Below are 13956 nucleotides of genomic sequence, written 5' to 3' on the forward strand. Positions count from 1 at the left end.
CAATAGAAGCTATGCAATAAAAGGTTTAAAAGGTCTTGTACACTAGAATTTAAAAAAAGACCAGGAATTCTTAAGAGTTAAGTACAATCCATGAAGAGATTGTTACAAAATTGCTAGGAAGAGTATATTTCCCCTTTTTTGATAAAAAAATATATTTCATTGTAACATAAAAATATAATGAAATCTTAAAAAACAATCAATTCGTTAGATAAATAAATTTTTGAAATAGGCATTCTACATAAATATTGGGTTACAAACCATATATACATACATACATTCTCATATAGTACTTTTAACTGTCAGTCCTTACATTGGTCTTACCATTATAATTTGATTTATTTCATTTGATATATACCCACACATAGACATAGGCATGAACAGAAATATATAATAAGTTGCAATAAATATGTATCATTAACAAGACATTGTCAGACCCCTTATAAAAATTAAATTAAAAAAATAAAATGTAATATTCTTTTGTTTTTTTATGTTCCGATAATAAATTTAAAGCGAATTCCGAGTCTCCAGGCAGAATAAATATTTAAAAAATACTGCGAAACTGTAGAGATCTCGTGTATTGTATAATATGAAGTAGTATGAATTCAAGCAATATGCAACGATCTGCTACAAGAATGCTACGGAAACAAAGAGAACATTGGATAATGACCTTATGTTATACTGACAACGGTCAGTGAATGAAAAAAATTAACAAAACTAAGAACTTTGTCTAGTTGTAATAAGGAAGTGAATTCAAATCTATACTTATTCAGCATAAAATTCATCACTCTTTTATTGACATACGATACGGGTGATGATAAAAGGGAACTTAAGTGGTTAGTTCAATTATTATTTCTTTATCAAATCTCCTACCCCTGCATGATCATCAAAACAATGATCAAATTTATTTAAGATTTTGAAGATTGTCTAGGTCCGATCTTGACACATCTGTATCGATTTTAATATTACCCGATTTATATTCAGAACCTCGAGCAATGCAAAGTGTAGCAAATAATGTTATCGGTTAATATATTAAGTCGTTTACGTCGATATACCCCCGGTTACCATTTATTTCAGTTATTTGTTCTGGAATATCAATTTCTTTACCAAGGCACCTATGTTCAGACCGTTCAAGTTTCACAGAACACCATCGACATATTGTCGACAAATTGGTCCGTATAAACTAAAATTTTGATTAATCCATTAACAATTTTCAGGTCATGAGGTACCCTTAATTCTATTTTTGATAGATGGACGTCATTATGATTTGAAAATGGTAGTTCCATATTAACAGTGCTATTATTGTAGGAAAATGTTAAAGTATCCGTCGCTTTCGTAACACATATTCCCGGTAATTCACTAAAGGCCCGCCCTATTATCATGTCGGTGTCTTGTAGGTCATTTATTCATTTTGTTATCACAAGACTATCAAAACCGATGTGCTAGCCCCGACGCCATCTATGTTCAAATTCAAAATTCAAAAGCTACTATAGAGCTTCACCTTCTGGTGTTATAATTTGACGCCCATAACCTTTTATGCTTGTTTGACATATATTATATTTTAAATTGATTTTTAGAGCCGCTGATACTGTTATAGTATTATTAAAGTCGATATATGCAGTCAATTTAAAACCGTTAGCAATAATAATTTTACGAAATTTTGGCGATCCACATCAATCGGGCTAACAATTTAGATTTCTTTTCATCGAATTTATTGTTAGGTTTGACATAAGAACTATTTGGAGCCGATAGATTTTTAAAATAACAGTCTTTCTCTTCATAACCTACTTTACCACAGTGATCGGACTTTTTAAATCTGCAATATTCCGTTTTATGAACAATTTTATTATAATTATTACATCGGACGTTTTCCCTACATTGGGATGATATACATTGGGACGATGTGAGTCCACATGAAAAACATTTAGGCCCTGAATCTTTATCAAAATTTAAATTAATTGTTAATTGTGAGGGTTCAACTATAGTATCCGTTAAATAATTAAGTATCTTAAGAACCGGTGGCTTTAGAACCTGTGCCTCGGGTTCCAGCTTTCAAATTACGTGGCAGATTATATGCTCACTTAACTCACATGACTCTCCAAGAGCTGGCTTTTTGAAAAATAAAAGTATCACCTGTGCATCCTGACGTTTGTTAGTTGCAACCATGTCGTGTAGTTTAACAGCGAATCCGCGCTTGAGAGGGAAAAGTCTTTTCCACTCGCTCCAGGTCACATCGATGTTTTATTGGTGATCAAACCGTAGCAGAGAGTTTCCTTCCAAGTTGCTTGTCATGTTGTATATTAAAGCTCTTTTTTTATCATCATATTTAAGCTTCTTACTTGAGCTTCAGCATCTCCTTGTTATTTGTATAGGGTCCAGGTTGTAATTGCGTTGCCATCTCACACTGGCTAGTAACTTCAATCATTTTCTCCAGGTGGTCTAAACGTTCAGGTATCTGTAGATCGGAGAGGTTTTCTTGTTTCTTTTTTCTTCAGGCTTCTTTGTGACATGTGGCAGCGGTTCATCTTCATTATTTCCAGTTGATAGGATATCTCGCGAACGATCCGTATACTTCTGACTTGTTAAAAATAAATAAGGCACCTCGTCTGCCCGTGATCACGGTTGCTGCAAAGTAACCGAAACGTCGGGATTATGTAGTTTTTTAAATAATAAAATCCGCGTAGTAAATCCGAATAACACTAGTTTCATTTAAATGAATACTCGCGAAAATCTTAGATCTCATTATATGTAGTGCTTGTGAGTTACATCGTGTGTATTGATATGAAATATATTTGTCATAAAAAAATTTTAGGTAATTATTAATTATTATCAAATTACAACTAACTTAAATGCGATTTAAAAAAAAACATTCATAACTAATAAGAATTACTTCAGAGGTTCTATCTCGACTGACACATCTGTCGTCCATAAATCTATGTATCTCTTTTCATGATTTCTTTCGGGTTAACCTATATCGGTATGATTTCAGTCATATTCTCATTTATATTTAACTCTGTTATGTCCCGTTTCCTTTCTAGTGATAAACTAGGGATTCGAAAGTCTCTAGTTCATCTTAGGGATACGCTTCCAGTTGTGTGAAAATTATTGACGGACCTTAACATGCAACAAGCTCATAAGCTCCATGTCCATATCCATAATATACATTTTTTATCGTCAATGGATTGTTTTTTTTTTAAATAGAAGTTTTTCAAAAGCATACGATAATAATATGATATAATATGTGAAGTAGATTAACAACATTATTATACCTTTTCGTAACACAAACAACAATTTACTAGTTTCATTTTATTTAAACATTAAATTTCCATATTTAAATTTAGAAAATTTTTCAAATTTCTCGCTACATGATATAAATTAAAACAAAATTAAACCAAAGATATGTTAAATAAAATGCTCTTCAATGGAGTATATAATACACTAGGTAAAACACGATGTTATTTCCATTAAGATTCATTTAATATAGGAAGTTTTCGACGTAGCGAAAATGTTTTTGTAATTAATTATAAAACGATAACTAATACACAATTTGATATTTTTTTTAGAATACTTTCTAAAAAAATTATCAAATTATGTAGAAAATATTCTAAATATCGAAAAAATCCACAGACTTAAAAAACATTAATAGGCAATAAATATATTGTAACTTAACATTCAGGGATATGTTACATAGGCATTTTTAATTTGTAAATTCTAAGATATGAGGGCACATTCTTAAAAATTATCGTTATGTTTAGGGATATGGTATTCGTTAAGGTATTCGTCAAACAACAAAAGTATATAACGAAACGTTTGTCTGGTAAAATTACATACTATTATTATTCAATAGCCAGTTATAATTAATTATTAGATGTCTATATGGCAAGGAGTATTCTTAAATTTCATCATTATATTCAGGCATATATAACATGATATGCAAAATATAGCATAGTGGAGCCTCTCGATATCCCCTCCTTTAATACAAAATTTTTCCGTAAATCGTTCTGTGTCCAAGGTGCACAGCTTTGGAACTCACTCCCACCTTCTGTTTACAAAGAGAGACCGAGTGCACCTGCATTTAAACATTAACTTAAGTGACATCTTCTGTCACTTTTACCTTCTGATATGTAATGTTTATTTATTCATACTATTTGTATATATTTATATATACTATTTGTATATATGTATATTTATGTATATATCTATGTATGTATAATATCAAAATTTTCTATTATTATATATTTTTTTGTTTGCTTATCTATATATAAATCTCTATATTTTTTTTCCCTTCACTCTTTTTATTGTACCTATGTACACCACGCTTCTTTATGTAGTTTCCTTTATGAAAAGGGTTTCTCGTAGAGGTCTCTTTTAAGAGATAAGTTATCCTTTGTGCATCACATGTCTTTTATTATTAATTATGTAACTATTTCTTCTCTTGGTATATAAATATATGTAAATGAAACTCTTTGGTTCGTCATTTAAATTTACCGCGCATTCTCCATATATTATCTGTGGTGACGGCAAAGGCAGGTTTTTTGCTGGATTGTCTAATATGGAGATTGCACTTAATTAATTACTTACTAATAAGTTAACTAATAAGAAACTATAAATAAATAAGATTGTTTGAAGCAATAGCATTTAATGTTGTTTCTCTTTACAGGTTAGTATTTACATTGTATTTCTTTAAAATATGTTAAGTTTATTAAAAAGTGTATGGTAGATGATTTGTGACACGTTTTCTGTAAAATAAATTACTCTTTACAGAGCAACAACTTGGCAATTGTTTCACTTATTACAAAACAACATTAATTATAGCTGTTGTAAACAATGGAAAAGTTAAAATTCGAGGTTGTTATAAAACCGGGTGAAGATCCAAAAACAAACATAATGTGCATAACCTCAATTATGGATGCAGATAGAAATACCTTTTTGATTCCGGAGCAATTACAATCAGTGAAACTACACGATGTGTTAACACAGACGAAAATTTTTCAAAAAGTAAGAACTACACTGCAAAGAAGACATGAAAAACGACAAGTATGGATTTCTGTTACACCGGAGTTACATGATGCCTACATGGATGAAGATGGAAATATGCAATTTAAAGGTTATTTACTGGAAGAAGTTACATATATTTCACAAAAGCAGACTTCTACGGACACGACAACAGAAGCTCTTTCAAGAATGTTGGCTAATTTTGCTGAATCGGAGAAGGAGCCTAAACTGTTCAATTTAAAGAAATTATCTGAAATGTTTGTAATCGATAAATTTACACTAAAAACGTCAAATGCAACACAATGGATGATCATCTTCGAAACTGAATGTGCTCGTGTGGGTATAAGTGATGATATTCACAAAATTCAAGGGTTAAGGTTATTTTTAGATGATTCTTGTCAAGATTGGTATAGTTCCATGCTTATAAAGTATACATTGAATTCTGAATGGTGTATTTGGAAAAAGAATTTTTGTGAAACATATATGAACAAAGGCTGGACGCCGGTAAGATATGCTTTTTTATTTAAGTATAGGCAGGGATCGCTACTAGAATATGCTTTAAAGAAAGAGAGGCTTTTATTAGAGACAAGTAAGTTAATAGATAAAACCACTTTAATTAATTTAATTGTAACTGGGTTACCTAATTTTATAGCTGATGAAATTGATAGAAGTGATATAAAGGAAACTGAACAGTTATTTAATAGTATTCGTGGGTTAGAACATCTAAATAAAAAAAAAATTGAAAATAGGGAAACACATGTTGAAAATAAAATTAAAGAAAAATCTTTAAGGAAAAACCGTGCAAAATCTGTGAAAAAGAAAAGAAAGGAATTCGATATCATTCAGAGTCTGTATGTTGGTTCAGGAATAAAAATGATAATCAATATAAAAAAGAGTTGATTAAAAGTGTTAATAATTCTGAATTGGAAATAAGTTTAAATGAAGTAGATCCAAAAAACTAATAATTCCACCATTAATCAAAATTAAAATTTTAATAAATGATTCCTTAGAAACATTGGGAGTTTATGATTCAGGATCAAATGTAAGTTTAATTAATTCCAGATTATTATCCTTAAAAAATTATCATATCCATAATAACTATAATAATCAGGCAAATTTAAAAACGATTAATGGTGTAAAAAAGTCTATAGGAATAGTAACATTAAAAATTAAGATTTTTCAGCTAGAGAAATACATAAATGTTTTTGTGGTAGACAAACAAAATTTTGATTACGATTTTTTAATTGGGTTAGATTGCATAAGATCTTTTCAACTAATTCAAAATGAAAACTTGGAGATAAAACAATTCTTAAACAATGAGGAAAAAATAAGCAATGAAAACATTCCTGGCTTCACAGGTAATAAAATTCAAAACATGCAATATTTAATTAATGAAAATAATGATAGGAAAAACATAGGGGAAGATAATTTAGTAATTAATGATAAATGTGAGATCAATTTTAACGAACACATAGAAATTACAAACTTCAACATTTCAGTAGATCATTTAGAAATTCAACAACAATCAGAAATAGATGAATTAATTAACAAGTATAAATCGTTATTTGCGAAAGATAAATATGATGTAGGTAAAGTGAAGGGCTATGAGGCACATATAGATTTACTTGTAGATACATATTGTAGCAAAAGACCATACAGATGTAATTTTGAGGATAAAAAAGAAATAGAACTACAAGTTTCACAATTATTAAAAAATAAACTAATTGAAGAATCATATAGTCCCTTTGCAGCCCCTGTAACACTAGCCTATAAAAAAGAAGAGGGGAGAAAATCTAGACTATGCATAGATTTTCGTGATTTGAATAAAATAGTAGTTCCTCAATCGCAACCATTCCCACTTATAGAGGATTTAATGATAAAAACAAGGAATTGTAATTTTTTTTCAATATTAGACATAAATTCTGCATTTTGGTCAATTCCATTAAAAGTAGAAGATAGGGAAAAAACTGCATTTGTTACTCAAGAAAATCATTTTCAATGGACCTGTTTACCATTTGGTTTAAAAACTTCCCCTGCAATTTTTCAAAGAATATTAAGTAGCATAATTAGGAAACACAAATTATCAGATTTTACAGTAAATTTCATCGATGATATTTTAATTTTTTCTCGGACATTCACGGAACACATGAAACATTTATCTCTGTTACTGGAAGCAATCTCAAAAGAGGGCTTTAGATTAAAATTCTCTAAATGCAATTTTGCACAGGATTCTGTTAAATATTTAGGCCACATAATAAAAAATAATACAATTACGCCGCTTAAAGATAATTTAATAGCAATAAAAGATTTTCCAACTCCAAAAAATAAAAAAAATATTCGTCAGTTTCTAGGTAAAATTAACTTTTATGGAAAATACATACCAAATATATCAATCATATTAGAACCTTTACACAATTTGTTAAGAAAAGACCAAAATTTTACTTGGACGAAAATTTGTCAAGAATCTTTTGATAAAATAAAGAATATGCTTTGTTTAAGACCTATATTAGAGATCTTCGATCCAGATTTACCTATACATATTTATACAGATGCCAGTATTCAAGGTATTGGAGCTATATTAAAACAACCACAAAAAAATGGAGAAGAGAAGCCATGTGCATATTTTTCTAGAAAATTAAATGATAGTCAAAACGGAAAAAAGCTATCTACTTAGAATGTTTAGCAATAAAAGAATCAGTCAAATATTGGCAACATTGGCTCATAGGAAAAAAATTTAAAGTGTTTTCTGATCATAAACCTCTAGAAAAACTAAATATTAAAGCAAGAACCGACGAAGAGTTAGGAGATCTCGCATATTACTTATCACAATTTAATTTTGAAGTTATATATTCACCAGGAAGGGACAATGTAGAAGCAGATAGTTTAAGTAGAAACCCTGTGTTAGAACCACATGTGAACCAAGATGAAGTCTTAAAAATAACAAATTTTCTTAAACTAGAAGAGATTCAAAAAGATCAAGAGGAAAATGAAAACATAAAACTTAATAAAACAAAACTATTATTAAAAAATAAAGTATACTTTAAAAGAATAGGAAAAAAAGAAAAAATTATACTCACTGAAGAATTTAGTAAAAAATTAATTAAAAATATACATTATGAATACTGTCATATAGGGGTGAAACAAATAGAAAATAAAATCAAACCATTTTATACAGCAAAAAATTTAATAAACAATATAAAAAATATTTGTGATAATTGTGAAATATGTTTAAAAAATAAAACTAGAACTAAATTTAAATTTGGATTAATGTCTCATCTAGGCCCTGCCACCTACCCTTTCGAAATAGTCTCTATAGATACTATTGGTGGATTTGGTGGATCTCGCTCTACAAAAACATATTTACATATTTTAGTGGACCATTTAACCAGATATGCTTACATTTTAACGTCTAAAACACAAAATGCAAATGACTTTATAAAGCTTGTAAAAAAAGTTATCCCTGAAAATAAAATTGGAATGATTCTGTCTGATCAATACCCAGGCATAAACTCAAAAGAATTTAAAGGTTTTTTAATAAAAGAAAATATACCAATTATCTTTACCGCAGTAAATGCACCTTTCTCCAACGGTTTAAATGAACGTTTAAATCAAACAATAGTTAACAAAATTAGATGTAAAATTAATGAAAAGAAAGATAAAATGGCTTGGACGACTATAGCTCATGAATGTATCCAGAAATATAATGAGACTGAACACACAGTTACAGGATTCTCTCCAGTATATTTACTAGAAGGAAAAGCTATTAATATCATACCAGATGAATTAACAGAAAAAAAGTTACAAAGTAATTTATTACAAGACAGAAAAATAGCTTTAGAGAGAACTATTAAATCTCACAACTACAATAAACAAAAATTTGATAAAAACAGGAAAAGTTGTCAGTTAAAAGTAGGTGATTTAGTATATGTAGAAAATGGAAACCGGTTAAATAGAAAAAAACTAGATGAAATAAAAATTGGACCATATAAAATATTAGAAAAATTATCAAACTCAATTTATAAGATAGATACAGGTTACAAAAAAATTGAATCAAACTATTTCCACATTACCAAAATTATACCAATAAAAAACTAATTATCTGTAATTATAAGGGGGGGGAGGGGAGATGTAAATGAAACTCTTTGGTTCGTCATTTAAATTTACCGCGCATTCTCCATATATTATCTGTGGTGACGGCAAAGGCAGGTTTTTTGCTGGATTGTCTAATATGGAGATTGCACTTAATTAATTACTTACTAATAAGTTAACTAATAAGAAACTATAAATAAATAAGATTGTTTGAAGCAATAGCATTTAATGTTGTTTCTCTTTACAGGTTAGTATTTACATTGTATTTCTTTAAAATATGTTAAGTTTATTAAAAAGTGTATGGTAGATGATTTGTGACACGTTTTCTGTAAAATAAATTACTCTTTACAGAGCAACAACTTGGCAATTGTTTCACTTATTACATATATAAATAAATAAATATTAAATGCTGTGAGTATAATAAATGGGGACACATGAGTGCATCATGCAGTAATAAACGGCCTAAACCTGACATTAATAAAACTAAGCCACGAAACTTGCCTCTGCCTCAATCCTCAAGGACTAATTCGTTTCAATTTAAATCCGTAGCTTGTAACTTCTGTAAGAAAATCGGTCATAGTAAACCGAACTGTTTTGCTTAAGGACGATCGAACTCGGGTAACGTAAATTTTTGTCGAGAAGTCGTAACTGACATTAATAATCGTGACGTAATTACGGCGGTACTAGGTGGCATCCCGACAGATGTATTAATGGATACCGGTTCATACATCTAGTTAATTAGCTCTGATTTAGCTAAGCATTTTTCATGCAAACTACATGCGTGCATTCCACTGTTGCGTGGTTTTGGTGGCGCGGAAATACCAAATAATATAAGTACCGAGTACGTTTTTGAATACTCCGGTAGTTATAGGCACCGATGTACTCGTATTAAGCAGAGACGGAGTGTCTTACATTCGCATTGCGAATTCACAACGAATCATTCGGTCCATTAAATTACCGATTAATATCATATCCGATTGTACGGTAGATTTGGATCTTCATTCTATTAACACGTCACCGTCATCAAATTAGGTTTTATGTCGGTGGGGCACGCCCCAAGTGATATCCTCTACGTCCCCGTCGTGTGCCCTGGACCCCTTCCTGACCACCGTAATAGAGTGGCAGGTTGGGTGACCAAATCTGGATATCTTTACTTGTGGCTTTTAGGAGTGCTTTCGTTGCGTTTTTTGCTGTCAGAGCTTACACCTTTGTTCTGCTCTCTCTGCTATTTGACCCTCTCCACCTGGTGCGCGGTAACGCAGTGGCCAGTGGGCGGTGACTATTTCGCGGCTCTCCGTATTGACTGTTTTCTGTATTCGATCCCTTACTGACTTGGCTTGCCTACTGGACTTTGTAGCTATTGTGGTGTGGATCTGTTGAATTGTGTGTTAGTTCTGTTATTTGTTTGTGTTGTTTGTTTGTTTCATTTAATCTGTTTGGGGAAAACATTTTTTCCCCAACAGCATCAGTCTTGGGCAGGGCCCTTGACTGGACAATGTCTGAGAACTCAGAGTCGTCGGACAGGAGAGGGGAGGCTCCTCGGAAAGTCTCCCCAATCCCTCGGCATACCAGAAGCAGGACGGCTACTGTTTCGAGCGGTTTGGATTCCGAAGCTAACCCGAGGAAGTGGAAGGACTCGGACTCTCAGTCGGACTTCGCTTTTAAGTTCCCGAACGTTGTCCTTCCGAAAGTCCTCCGAAGTTTGAACGGCAGAGGGACCTACCACAATGCTGGTTCGTCCCAAGCCAAGCGTGAGAGGAGGGAAGCAGTGATGGTGGCCACCGACTCCGATTCTACTGTGACCGAAGTTGACACGGACCAGATGCGTTCCCCCAGAAAGGTGCAGGGTAGGAGGTCGCCAGACACCTCAATAGAGGACTTGTTAAACAAAACCAAGGAGAGTTCCGAAAGGATTTGTAGGCTGGCGTCCATGTCCAAAAACCTAAAAGGAACTGTAAAGAAGGAGATCATGGACACCTCTATGGCCATGTCCCAGATGGTCCAGGCAATTACAGGAAGGTCCACAAGCGAGGAGCTCAAGAGGGTGCTGGCAGACAACAAGCGCCTAAAGGGCCAGCTATCCGCACTAGAGGGCGAGGTGGTCGCGCTTAGGCGAGCATTTGATGAGCGCGGCAACCAAAGGAAGAGCCTTTCGGCCGGGGTGGAAGACACCGTAGAAGAGACGCAGGTCAGCAAGCCTAGTGAAAGCATCACTAGGACGGAGCTGGCCAGCATAATGGATCGCTTCCAGCGAAAGCTGAGCGAGCAATTCGGGCGCATCCTAAGTGCCCGCTTGGAGGGGCTTGAGGTGGATGGCCGACTCCTTCCAGCCGTCTCACACCGTCCAGCATTGGCATCTGAAACCCAGAGAAGGAGAGACAAGCAAGTAGATAAGCCCACCACTCTTGCCCCACCGGCGAACATGCCTCAGGAGGCGAGAGCCAAAAAGGGGGCTAAAACGAAGGCCGTGGCAACGGACTCAGGGCGAGCTGCAGAGCAGGCGGCGGGTCCCTCCCAACAGGAACCACCTGTGGTTTTGGAAGGCTGGACGACAGTGATGAAGCGGACAAAGTCCAAGAAGTCCGCGCCAGCCCCTGCTGCCCCTAAGGCACCAAAGAAGAAGCCTTCTCTACCGAAGCAGCCGAAAACCCTAGCGGTGGTCGTGACCCTCAAGCCAGAGGCCGTGGCTGAGGGCATCACGTACAAGGATGCCATTGCTAAGGCCAAACAGTCCGTCAACTTGGAAGAGCTGGGAATTGGCTCGACCAAATTCCGGACGGGGATAACGGGGGCTCGAATTATCGAGCTCCCTAAAGAGGTCTCTGCCGCCCAGGCGGACAGCCTTGCGTCCAGGATTGGCCAAGCTTTAGGGGATGCCGCCAAGGTGACACGCCCCAGGAAAATAGCCAACGTCCGAATTTCTGGCCTGAACGACTCGGTGACCCCGGAGGAAATCCGCCAGGCCCTGGCGGAAAAAACTGGAGTCTCCCCGGACGACTTTAAGGTAGGGCTAATTACCCACGGGTACACTGGGATAGGCTCTACTATAACTGCCTGCCCCATTGAAACCGTTCCTAAGTTGGCGGAAGCGGGTCGGCTCTGTGTGGGCTGGAGCGCTGCCTCCATCAGGGTTCTGGAGCAACGCCCATTGCGGTGTCACGGGTGCTACGGTATTGGACACCCGCAGCAACTATGCCCCTCTAACAAGGACCGCAGCGGATTATGTTTCCGCTGCGGAGAAGAGGGGCATATATCTAAAGACTGTTCAGCCCCACTTTGCTGCGCGGTGTGCAAAGACCGGGGCCTGGCATCGGGTCACCGAATGGGGGGAGCCCACTGTAACCCCCCTCCGGTCAAAGGCCGCTCCCTACAATGGGGATCAGCCCTCCACTCTCCGGCCACGTCGGCTGCCCCTGTAGAGATGCCTATGGAAATCAACAATGCCAGTTAGGCTCATAGGTAAAGTTCTTCAGGGGAACTTAAACCACGCGGTCGCAGCACAGGACCTCTTGTACCAGACTGTGGCCGAGTGGAACATAAATGTGGCTGTCATTGCGGAGCCATACTCTATTCCCTGAACCCATAAATGGGCCGGGTCAGTGGATGGTTCCGCGGCTATTTTCTTTCCCGGCGTGGCCTGCACTCACTCCGTTGTGGAGAGAGGAGTGGGCTTTGTGGCAGCTCGATGGGGAGAAGTAGTGGTGGTCTCTACATACTTCTCCCCAAACCGCAGCCGGGCCGACTTTGAGTCGTTCCTGGCTACGGTTGAAGGAGTCATCCTTCGGGTGGCCCCCAGTCCGGTGCTGGTGGCTGGGGACCTCAATGCGTGGCGTCGCGCTTGGAGCTCTACCAGACCTAACGCCCGCGGTCGTGTCCTGGAGTCCTGGGTTCTGTCATTGGGACTACAGATTCTCAATAGAGGCAACACTCCAACCTGTGTCCGGTGGCAAGGCACATCCATAGTGGACGTGACCTTTGCCACCCCATCACTTGCGGCTCGCATCAGCGGCTGGCGGGTGATGGAGGAAGTGGTGACCCTATCGGACCATCGGTACGTTCGATATGATATCTCCCCAGCATTCCCCGGGACCCCTATCCAGCTGGGTGGCAGACCACCTTTCCTAAGGTGGTCACTCGTTCGCCTCCAGCCCGATGTGGCTGAGGAGGCAGCGATGGTGAGAGCATGGGCCGCAGTGCCCGACACCATGGCTGGGGATGCCGACTGTATGGCGGACCTTTTCGCGGACGACATTAAGGTTGTCTGCGTTGCCGCTATGCCGAGGACGCAGGCCTGCCCCCGAAACAGGGGGCAGGTATACTGGTGGACGCAGGCACTGTCCAGCCTGCGTACCGCCAGTATGGGGGCTAGACGCGCCTACCAGCGTTACCGTAGGCGCGCCCGAGGAACGCTCGGTGTAGAAGAAAGTCTATACCGGGCCTACCAGGATGCCAACAAGGCATTGCGGACGGCCATTCGCAAGGCCAAAGAGGATGCCTGGGACCAGTTGCTGGGCATACTCAACAACGACCCCTGGGGTAGGCCCTACAGGACGATTAGGGGGAAGTTTTCGACTCCAGCTTCTCCTACCTCCTGTATGGAGCCTGGGTTGCTGCGGAGGGTACTTGGGACGTTGTTCCCTGATCCTGGACCTTTCGCACCTCCGCGCATGACAACCGCAGATCTCGCTCAAGGGGAGCGGGTCGACGGCCCTCCCGTGTCGGATGCTGAATTCAACACGATCCGTTTGAGGCTCCGGTGCAAACGCAAGGCGCCGGGGCCGGATGGGGCCCCCTCCAAAGTGTTGGCTATCGCCTTAGGGCCCCTGGAGGACCGGTACCGCGCAGTGCTCAACACCTGCATTGCGGCGGCCCACT

The 13956-nt window shown here is 37.3% G+C and overlaps 1 protein-coding gene across 1 annotated transcript; it reads left to right on the forward strand.

Annotated features, from left to right (window-relative positions):
• Nucleotides 1-4453: 4453 nt before the first annotated feature.
• On the forward strand, nt 4454-5892 carry LOC133320612 (uncharacterized). Its single transcript, XM_061529256.1, has 2 exons — nt 4454-4657; nt 4762-5892. Exon 2 carries the CDS (start codon nt 4825-4827, stop codon nt 5890-5892), a length of 1068 nt encoding a protein of 355 aa, XP_061385240.1. The 5' UTR covers nt 4454-4657; nt 4762-4824.
• Nucleotides 5893-13956: the final 8064 nt, after the last annotated feature.

Source organism: Danaus plexippus, unplaced genomic scaffold (assembly GCF_018135715.1).
Source record: "Danaus plexippus unplaced genomic scaffold, MEX_DaPlex mxdp_39, whole genome shotgun sequence".
NCBI lineage: Eukaryota > Metazoa > Arthropoda > Insecta > Lepidoptera > Nymphalidae > Danaus > Danaus plexippus.